This window comes from Ascaphus truei, chromosome 14 (genome assembly GCF_040206685.1).
Source record: "Ascaphus truei isolate aAscTru1 chromosome 14, aAscTru1.hap1, whole genome shotgun sequence".
NCBI classification, from domain to species: Eukaryota; Metazoa; Chordata; class Amphibia; order Anura; family Ascaphidae; genus Ascaphus; species Ascaphus truei.
The window spans coordinates 57,029,716-57,040,445 of record NC_134496.1 but is presented as its reverse complement, the minus strand read 5'-3'; the positions used below and the strand labels follow the sequence as shown (position 1 = coordinate 57,040,445).

Genomic DNA, 10,730 nt, shown 5'->3' with positions numbered 1-10,730 from the left:
AAACTGAGAAGACCGTTATACAAGTTAAGACCACATTTCCCTCTGCGTTTTGTTACTTCTTCTTTTTCCGTTCTGTCGCCGTCTCATCGCACACACCACCAAGAACTATTGTGTAACTATTGTGACATTACTCAGCCAGCAAGTGAAGCAATTTGTTCGTTCTTAATGGAGCAAAGTTTTAATTTGCATCAGTTTTCTCCGGCTCCATATATATGAGGTTTATTTAAGCTTCCATTAAAATGACTATGATTTATTTGTAAAGTGCCGACATATTCTGCGGCGCGGTACAATGGGGGCAGAGGTATGTATATTACATAAACAGTTACATACAGGTGAGGGCGAACATGCACAGATACAGACAGGTAGTGAGGCTGCATTACAGTGGGACCGTCCAATGTAGAGGGAATGAGGGACAATGTTCAAAGAAGAAGGTAAAGAGGCGGCTTGTTGTAGGTTGGCGTGTAGCACAGGGTGGCATGTGTCCCAGCCTGACAGCTCATTGTATAAAGGTGTGTGGGGGGGGGGGGGGGGGGGCATGTGTCCCAGCCTGACAGCTCATTGTATAAAGGTGTGTGGGGGGGGGGGGGGGGCATGTGTCCCAGCCTGACAGCTCATTGTATAAAGGTGTGTGGGGGGGGGGGGGGGGGGCATGTGTCCCAGCCTGACAGCTCATTGTATAAAGGTGTGTGGGGGGGGGGGGGGGGGGGGGCATGTGTCCCAGCCTGACAGCTCATTGTATAAAGGTGTGTGGGGGGGGGGGGGGGGGGGGCATGTGTCCCAGCCTGACAGCTCATTGTATAAAGGTGTGTGTGGGGGGGGGGGGGGGGGGCATGTGTCCCAGCCTGACAGCTCATTGTATAAAGGTGTGTGGGGGGGGGGGGGGGGGGGCATGTGTCCCAGCCTGACAGCTCATTGTATAAAGGTGTGTGGGGGGGGGGGGGGGGGGGGGCATGTGTCCCAGCCTGACAGCTCATTGTATAAAGGTGTGTGGGGGGGGGGGGGGGGGGGGCATGTGTCCCAGCCTGACAGCTCATTGTATAAAGGTGTGTGGGGGGGGGGGGGGGGGGGGGCATGTGTCCCAGCCTGACAGCTCATTGTATAAAGGTGTGTGGGGGGGGGGGGGGGGGGGGGCATGTGTCCCAGCCTGACAGCTCATTGTATAAAGGTGTGTGGGGGGGGGGGGGGGGGGGCATGTGTCCCAGCCTGACAGCTCATTGTATAAAGGTGTGTGGGGGGGGGGGGGGGGGGGGCATGTGTCCCAGCCTGACAGCTCATTGTATAAAGGTTTGTGGGGGTGTGTGTGTGTGTGGGGAGAGGGGGGGGGGGTGGGGGGGGGGGGAGGGGGTGGGGGGGGCATGTGTCCCAGCCTGACAGCTCATTGTATAAAGGTGTGTGGGGGGGGGGGGGGGGGGGGGCATGTGTCCCAGCCTGACAGCTCATTGTATAAAGGTGTGTGTGTGTGTGTGTGTGTGTGTGTGTGTGTGTGTGTGTGTGTGTGTGTGTGTGTGTGTGTGTGTGTGTGTGTGTGTGTGTGTGTGTGTGTGTGTGTGTGTGTGTGTGTGTGGAGGGGGGGGGGTGTGGGGGGGGGGTTGGTCCAGCCTGACAGCTGCTCCCTGTGGGGTGGGAGGAGAGTCGGATGTTCCATCTGATGGGAAGGAGAATGTCACCTCACATGTGGCAGATTTAATTGATGGAACCCTGCTCGCTCCATTGTATTGTCACAAAATGTGATGTGTGTTTGTGTGTCTTCATTTATATAGCGCCATTAATGTACACAGCGCGTCACAGCTGTAATACACGTGGCAATCATATATATAACAAATAATACAAAACACATAATGGGAAGAAGCGCTTCATACATGAAAGTGACATTTAGGAAAAGGAGCCCCTGCTCCAAAGAGCTTACACTCTAATTGTGATGCATCTTATTCCAGTTACTTCAAGCAACCCCTTTCCTAACTGCTCCCAAATCACTAACTGACAAAGCGGAGCCAAACTCACAAAGCGGAGCCAAACTCACAAAGCGGAGCCAAACTCACAAAGCGGAGCCAAACTCACAAAGCGGAGCCAAACTCACAAAGCGGAGCCAAACTCACAAAGCGGAGCCAAACTCACAAAGCGGAGCCAAACTGACAAAGCGGAGCCAAACTCACAAAGCGGAGCCAAACTCACAAAGCGGAGCCAAACTGACAAAGCGGAGTCAAACTGACAAAGCGGAGCCAAACTCACAAAGCGGAGCCAAACTGACAAAGCGGAGCCAAACTCACAAAGCGGAGCCAAACTCACAAAGCGGAGCCAAACTCACAAAGCGGAGCCAAACTGACAAAGCGGAGCCAAACTGACAAAGCGGAGCCAAACTGACAAAGCGGAGCCAAACTCACAAAGCGGAGCCAAACTGACAAAGCGGAGCCAAACTCACAAAGCGGAGCCAAACTCACAAAGCGGAGCCAAACTCACAAAGCGGAGCCAAACTGACAAAGCGCTTTGCTCCATTGAGGCCGAATCAAAATGATGAGATGTAGTTTGTTTTAGACTTGCTCTAATTGCGCTGCTGCTTAATACGTTCCTGCAAGTCAGACAACTAGTCTTGATCCTGAATTCATAGGCTGGTGGTGACCAGTCAGTCTGGCATAGTAGCTCTCATTTGATTTGTCCTCTCTTGAACAGTGAGAGCTTTGTCCAGATTTAGACACCTGTCTCCCAGCTGCAAAACTGGGGTAAAAATGCTTGGCTACATTTGCCAAAGAAGAATATCCCATTTGTTTTAATGGGCCTGTTTTTAACCCCTTGGCTGCCAAAGTGGTCTTTTATAAAATTAACAATGTAGCTGGATTAGGATAATTTGTAACCACTTGTTACCAATGTTTGAAAATCTCAAGCAGAAGAGGTTTTTTTTGTTTTGTTTTTTGTTAAAAGATAGAAATAAGGAAAACAAAAAGCGAGAAGTGATAGCTGTTCTGGCGTCTGTCACCCCACCCACTACAAACTGCTCGGTCAGATCCTGCCGGACACAATAGTATCCGCAAATCATTGTCCTCTGAGGAATTCAGTGCCTCGGAGTGTGATAAAAAGGCTGATTAGACTCTGATTGTGAATCTGCAATGGTAAGTCTGTATCCTTTGTATTTTCTTACACAGTGAGTGGTTTATTCAATTTCAGGATATACATGCATCCATAACACACACACGCCCACACACCATAGTGTGTGTGTGTGTATACAGGCAGTCCTCGTTTTACAACGCTTCGCTTTACAATGAATGGCTTATCCAACACTATGCAATGCATACCTATATTCATTTTACAACGCCAAAACAGCTTATCCAACGCTCTTATACATACACATACACATAAACAACATTGCAAAGCGACGTAAGAGCGTATATATATATATATATATATATAATCAAAAAATAAATAGATGATACCGTTCTGTGGCTAACGAAATGCTTTTATTTGTGCGAGCTTTCGAGATACACTGATCTCTTCTTCCGGCGATGTTACAATGAATGAAGCAAGGAAAACTTAAAAACAGTGTCTCTTCATTCATTGTAACATCGCCGGAAGAAGAGATCAGTGTATCTCGAAAGCTCGCACAAATAAAAGCATTTCGTTAGCCACAGAACGGTATCATCTATTTATTTTTTGATTATAGAAGCTCGGCTAACACGGTACTGATACCTCTACATGTATATATATATATATATATATAATATTATGCTATATAATATTATACTATATAATATATTATTTATTATGTTATATTATATATATAATACAGTATATACACTATATAATTTATGTGGGTGCTGCATATCTTATTGCCTGCATAAAATATTTGGTGTATTTTAGTGTTAAAAATGCCTTCAGGAACGGAACCTTTCATTTAAACAGTGTTCCTATGGGAAAACGTGTTTCGCTTTACTACGTTTCGCTTTACAACGCCATTTTGAGTAACACATTGTGTCGGATAACCGAGGACTGCCTGTATATACATATGTAACAGTGATTCCCGCACCCGGTGGGAGATTTGGCCATTACTGGTCGTGTGGTGCATGATACCTGCTGGTAACAGGAGGGCCGAGTCGTCTGCCGGTGGTAGTGGGGACACAGGAACAGGCTTTTGGGGTTCATACCCTACATATCTCTTTAGCAGTGCAGCGCCTCCATCTGCCATAGGCTCCAGGAACTGAAGGTGATCTCCCACGGTAGAATATTACCTCTCCCCCCAGTAAGGTCACGCACCAGGCAGGAGGTATATAACAGGAACGGTTTATTGTCCTCACTGTACAGCACAGTAACAAGCAGGCTTCTGCCCGATGCAGTAACTCTCAGCTACGACTGAAGGATGGTCCCTGGACCGTCACTACAGGCCAAGGGCACCCGCAGCCGTCCTAGCTCTTCCCCATCCCTCTAACAGAGGCAGAGGTATGGTACTCACTCACTCTCCCCAGGAGGGAAGAGGACCCGAGTAGGACCAATAATTAGGCTCTTGGCTGTGTGACCTGCCCCTCTCAATTGGGTAGAGGCACTGCTGAATTTGGGCGGTACTGCCCTTAAGTACAGCCAGGAGGAGGGCGCCAGGTCTGTCTTATGATTGGTCATGCCCAGGCCGGATGTCACTGCCTCCCGCTGTCACTCAAGTGCAGCTCCTCGGAGGGGGAAAACCCCATATCAACTACTGGCAACCTGATTGTACCAGGGTTTACTGCCAGTACAGGGCACAATAGTAGCCATCAGGTGACCTGGTTACACATATATATTATACGCTCTCGGAAAACCCATGTCCTTCATTACAGTATTGATGTTTTCCCCTTGAAGATTGTGTTCTTTTCTTTTTCTTATATTTAGTTTTCACCCACCATCCCCCATAATGGGCTATTATTACTCATACAAATCATTTGGCATCAATGATCTAACATCTAACTAGTTCTGGACGCTACTGGGTCATTTGGGATTGGGGAAACCTCTTACCCATCGCTACGTGATGATTCTTTGTTACATTTTTCTCAGTGATGTGTTTAGACTACAAGCAACTGAGGCCTTGGAATGATTTGATGGGAATAATATCTCTTTAGAGGTGGGTGGTGAGCACTGTGTTTCTGTGTATGAGTTGTGATTATGAACCGGTTTATTTTTCAGTTGGGGAACTTGTTGTCGGTGGGGGACGTTCTCCTCTGTGCTTGGCTTGCGACTCATACTTGGTTTGCCCAAAGCTGCCCTTCTTCGTGTGACTGCTTCAATGAAGTGAAGGTTTTCTGCTCAAATGAGTCAATGGCAGAAATTCCCAATGACATCCCAATCAATGCCAGTGAACTGATGTTTTTGGAGACCTCCATAGTAAGCGTGGGCAACACCATCTTCAGGGGGCACAGTGGTTTAAAAAAATTGGTTTTCCTGAACAATAAGATACAATATATACAATGTTTGGCATTTTACTGGCTCCCTCATCTTACAGACTTGGAAATAACAGGAAACCCAATATCAGAGTTAGATTCTAGGCTATTTAATACATTGACAGAACTTCGGAAACTCATTATCACATATAATAATATTAACGTGCTTCAATATGGACTCTTTCGACATTCCAGCAGTTTGGAAATCCTTGCTTTACAAGGAAACAACATTTCCATTATCCGCAGTGGGGTGTTTTTTAATTTAAAGAATCTACTGGAACTTAATCTTGCTTCCAACAAAATCAGTGAGATTCCTGTACATCTTTTTAGCCCCCTCAGACATCTTAAAGTCCTGAAGATGAACAACAACCGAATCTCTAAGCTCACCCCTGGCACATTTGATAACCTTGGAGAACTTGCTGAGCTTTTTTTAAATGGGAATCTTTTCACAGAGATTCCGAGTAACATTTTCCAAAATCTAAACTCCTTAAAGAAATTAAGTCTGATGTGCAACTCCATTCAAGTTCTGTCCAATCAAGTTTTTTCCACTTTGTCCAACCTCACCGTGCTAACTCTAGGAAGAAACCAGCTTGAAGATCTTCCTGTTGGCCTCTTTGATGCAATGCCCAATTTAATCATGCTGTCAATGGATCAGAACCGGCTGTCAGCTATTCCAGAAGGCATTTTTTCCAACTTGGTCAATGTTCAGAAACTAGTCTTGTCTAGCAACCAGATTGTAGAGCTACAAAAAAATACTTTGAATGGACTCGAATCACTCACACACCTTTACCTTGGAAATAACACCCTAAGTTTCCTTGATAATGATCTATTTAACAATATGGACACACTGCACACCATCACACTCTATCACAACAAGCTGACCATGCTTCCAGAGGGAATACTTAATCCACTTTACAACATGGTTTCTTTGGGCCTTCATAGTAACCCTTGGGTGTGTGACTGTCACCTGAACTATCTAATGAAATGGATAAAAGAAAACCAAGATTTGATCCAGGTTTCTGAAATATATTGTGCAACGCCTCAGCCTCTCCAGGGAAAGACCATCTCACTGTTAAAAAAGCAAGAGTTGGGTTGTCCCCTAACAAACATCATTACCGAAATTCCCTCTTTCATAACAGTTAAAGGAAAGGCCTCAACTGTTCCTGATGTTGAGAACGTCCCTGTGAGCCCATGTACCTATTACTCAACCACCAATGGTACCATGGGCCTAAGCTGTGAGTTAATGGTGTGCAGCAGTATAAATGTTCAGGTCTCCATACTGCAGGAGTCACAAAGTGAAGCATTCAATCACAGTGCTAGTAATCGCTGGTTAAACCAGCCTCACTGTGCGATCACCAAAGTTAATGTCACCATCACTACCACATAGGGAATTACCATGACATGGATGTGACATGTCTAAATGAATATTATTTACAAGATATATATAGAAAAACAACAAAAAAAGGGGCCAGATCTTTACCTTAATTATAGGCTTTAGGTAAAGGTTTTAATCAAAGCTTATTGAAATAGGAAGTATCTACCCAAACTCATGCAATATATTAAGGCTAAAGCTGTAAAATTCCAGGCAATATTGAAATCCCTGCTCTCTGATTGGTTAGAATTCCGGGCATGATGCTCGGAATTTTTGGCAACTTGCTAATCCAGCTTTCAGGACATGCAGGACATGCAGGAGATACAGGACATGCAGGAGATACAGGACATGCAGGAGATACAGGACATGCAGGAGATACAGGACATGCAGGAGATACAGGACATGCAGGAGATACAGGACATGCAGGAGATACAGGACATGCAGGAGATACAGGACATGCAGGAGATACAGGGGGAAAGCTGAGAATTTGAAATAAAAAAACTGCCAAATTAAAAAACTGCTAACAGTAAATACCTCTCCTGGTGCAAGCTCCAGCTGCTCCTCTCCTCACACACAGCACGGCAGCCATACTGTATGCTGTCTCTCTCTCTCTCTCTCTCTCTCTCTCACATAGCAGGCAGCCATACTGTATGCTGTCTCTCTCTCTCTCTCTCTCTCTCTCTCTCTCGTAGCATGGCAGCCATACTGTATGCTCTCTCTCTCTCACTGCAGCCATACTGTATGCTCTCTCTCTCTCTCTCTCTCTCATAGCATGGCAGCCATACTGTATGCTCTCTCTCTCTCACTGCAGCCATACTGTATGCTCTCTCTCTCTCTCTTTCTCTCATAGCATGGCAGCCATACTGTATTCTCGCTGTATTCTCTCTATCGCTGTATTCTCTCTCTCGCTGTATTCTCTCTCTCTCTCTCTCTCTCTCTCTCTCTCTCTCTAACAGTAACTTTGTTACTGGCAACAAAGTAATATTTCTTCTATAGCTTGTATAGCTTCTGCTAAAGTAATTATTATTTGGCTTTTATTTGGTTTGTAGTTAAAATCACTGCCCCCCACTTCTCTTCCCCATCTCCCCTTCACCCACCTCTCCCCTTTCCCTCTTCTCCCCCTCCACTCCCCCCCTACTCTCACCCCTCTCTTCCCCCCACATTTCCACACCTTTTATATTAACTCCCACTCCACACACACCTTTTGTAAAGCACTGTATACACTGTGGGCTCTCCATTCATTTATATTCACACAGATACACACACACTCTTACATCACTTTCTTTCAGGAACCATTTAACACCTCTAGCCATAAATCACATCCACACACGGGGAGGGACGAGCACAGATAACATTCCAAGAGACACTGTTTTTAAGTATACCCGTTGCTTGCTTTATTCATTGTAACACCGACGGAAGAAGAGATCAGTGTATCTCGAAAGCTCGCACAAATAAAAGCATTTCGTTAGCCACAGAACGGTATCGTTTATTTCTTTTTTGATTATTGAAGCTCGGCTAACACGGTACTGATACCTACACATACACATACACATACACATACACATACACATACACATATAAAACAAAACTTTACATTTTCATGGTAAACAAAAATGTGAGTTTTTACAATCTTTATATAAAGTTGTTTGGTGATAAGACTGTTTGACAGTCATAAAAATAAGTAAGTAGATGAATCCACTTGTTGCTATGTTGGATGACTCATGTAACTATTTCCTGATACTGCTCTGCCATATCTAAGTATATAGTGTTTATGTGTAATGTGTAATATGTATGGATTTGCAGTTTGTATAATATTTACGCACACATGGAAAAATGAAATTGCTATATTTCTCTTAATAAAAGTAGTAAAATGTATGTATGTATGTATGTCTTTATTTATATAACGCCATTAATGTACATAGCCATTCCCATTAGAACTACACTTGACAATCATATAAATAACAAATAATACAAATAACAGATTATGGGAATAAGTGCTTCAGACATAAAAGTAACATTGTGGAAGAGGAGTCCCCGCCCCGAGGAGCTTACAGTCTAATTGGTAGGTAGGGAGAACGTACAGAGACAGGAGGAGGGAATTCAGGTAAGTGCGTCTGCAGGGGGCCAAGCTTTATGTATCATGTATAGTATTAGTCACAGTGCCATTCTTATGCTTCTTTAAGCAAGTGTGTCTTAAGGTGGGTCTTAAAGGTGGATAGAGAGGGTGCTAGTCGGGTATTGAGGGGAAGCGCATTCCAGAGGTGTGGGGCAGTCAGTCAGGGTCTGTAGCAGAACTGAGAGAGGAGAGAGAGGAGCATTAAGTGGAATCAAAGGCTGGTAGGTTAATAGAGCGCAGGTCTCTGCAGAAACGAGGGGTTGATGGAGATGGAGAGGGGGAGAAGCGAGAGAGAGGAAATGAGATGAGGTGATGGTCAGAGAGAGGAAATGGAGAAATCAGAGAGAGAGAAGTTTTTAGTGAAAACCAGATCTAGGTAGTGGCCATTCCTTGTGGGTGCTGGCTGCAGTCCACTGTTGAAGGCCCAAAGAAGAGGTTAGAGAGAGAAAGCGGGAAGCCCAAGGGAGAGAGGGGTCATCAATGTGGCAGTTGAAGTCCCCAAGGAGAAGAACATGGGAGTCTGAGGAGAGGAAGAAAGAGAGCCAGGATTCAAAGTGAGAGAGAAAGGCAGAAGGGGGATGAGTAGAGGTAGGTGGGCGATAGATGACCGCCACGTGGACAGGGAGAGGAGAGAAGATCTGGACAATGTGAGCCTCAATGGAGGGAAAAGCAAGAGAGGAAGGAATAGGAAGGGTTCGGTAACGGCAGAGAGAGGAGAGCAGGAGCCCCACGCATCCACCCCTGCCATCAGTGCGCGGAGTGTGGGAGAAGGACAGGCCACCATAGGAGAGGGCAGCTTCCAGAGCAGAGTCAGACTGAGTGAGCCGGGTCTCAGTTATAGCAAAGAGAAGCAGGGAGTGAGAGAGAAAGAAGTCATGCACAGAGAGGAACTTGTTAGAGAGGGAGCGAGCATTCCAAAGGGCACAGGAGAAAGGGAGAGAGGAGGGAGGGTGGCAGGGGATGGGTATGAGGTTGGAGGGGTTGACACCAGAAAGAGTAGAAGTTGGATGTGGGAGGTGAGGATGAGAGCATACAGAAATAAGGCAGGGACCAGGATTGGGAGAGATATCCCCAGAAGTAAGGAGGTGTTACGCCGGTGCTGCCCGCAGACCAGACCCGTCCCCTGTGCTGAGGTGGGACGTAGGGATACACGCACCCGCAGCAAAGGGAGCGCGTCCGGAGTGTGGTGTTAGTGTTGCCAGGCCAGGTATAGTAAGGAAGACAATACTTGCCGGTACCGGTAGTAGAGGAGGAGTAGTTATTGCCGTTGCCAAGATCAGGGATAGGAGAGTTGCGGATGGTCGAAGGTATAAGCCGTGTTACAGGGATGCCAGAAGTCACGAAGTCCAAGTAGAGCCGAAGTCGAGAGCCAGAGGGGGTAGTCGTCCAATCCGCGTCAATACCTGAGGAGTCACTGAGAGAATAGTCAAATGCTTCCATACAGACACTATGTCGAGCGACGAGTGATGGGAAGCACAGGCATAATAAAGCTGGGCAGGCCAATGGGAAAAGGGGCCAGGCCTGGAGGACTGCAAGGAGTCTTCCCTGATAGGAGGGAGGTGTTACAGCCCAGCTGAGTGTAATCCTTGATTTGCATGGAACTGTGTGATGCTTGGGGGCGACGCCTCACTGCAGGAGCAGTGGTTAAAAGTGTTCTGTTAGGCGTGTGCTCTGTAAGCTGGGAATGCATGCACATAACGTCTGAGGCTGGCGTGCGTGTAGGAGGGCGTGGGCGCGCCCGGTGCTGAGCAGAGGAATCGCCGAGGTGAGTGATCCTGCGACGGCGGCAGGGGCGAGGAGCCGTGGAGGCCGGTAAGGCAGGATTGTTTTGTGGGTCTAGGGGCTCCCT

General features: G+C 46.4%; 1 protein-coding gene across 1 annotated transcript; it reads left to right on the top strand.

The window, feature by feature from the left end:
- The first annotated feature begins 2,386 nt into the window (after positions 1-2,386).
- On the top strand, positions 2,387-8,640 carry LOC142466213 (uncharacterized). The gene is made up of 2 exons (XM_075571118.1): positions 2,387-3,104; positions 5,140-8,640. Exons 1-2 carry the CDS (start codon positions 3,102-3,104, stop codon positions 6,778-6,780), a joined length of 1,644 nt encoding a protein of 547 aa, XP_075427233.1. The 5' UTR covers positions 2,387-3,101; the 3' UTR covers positions 6,781-8,640.
- Positions 8,641-10,730: the final 2,090 nt, after the last annotated feature.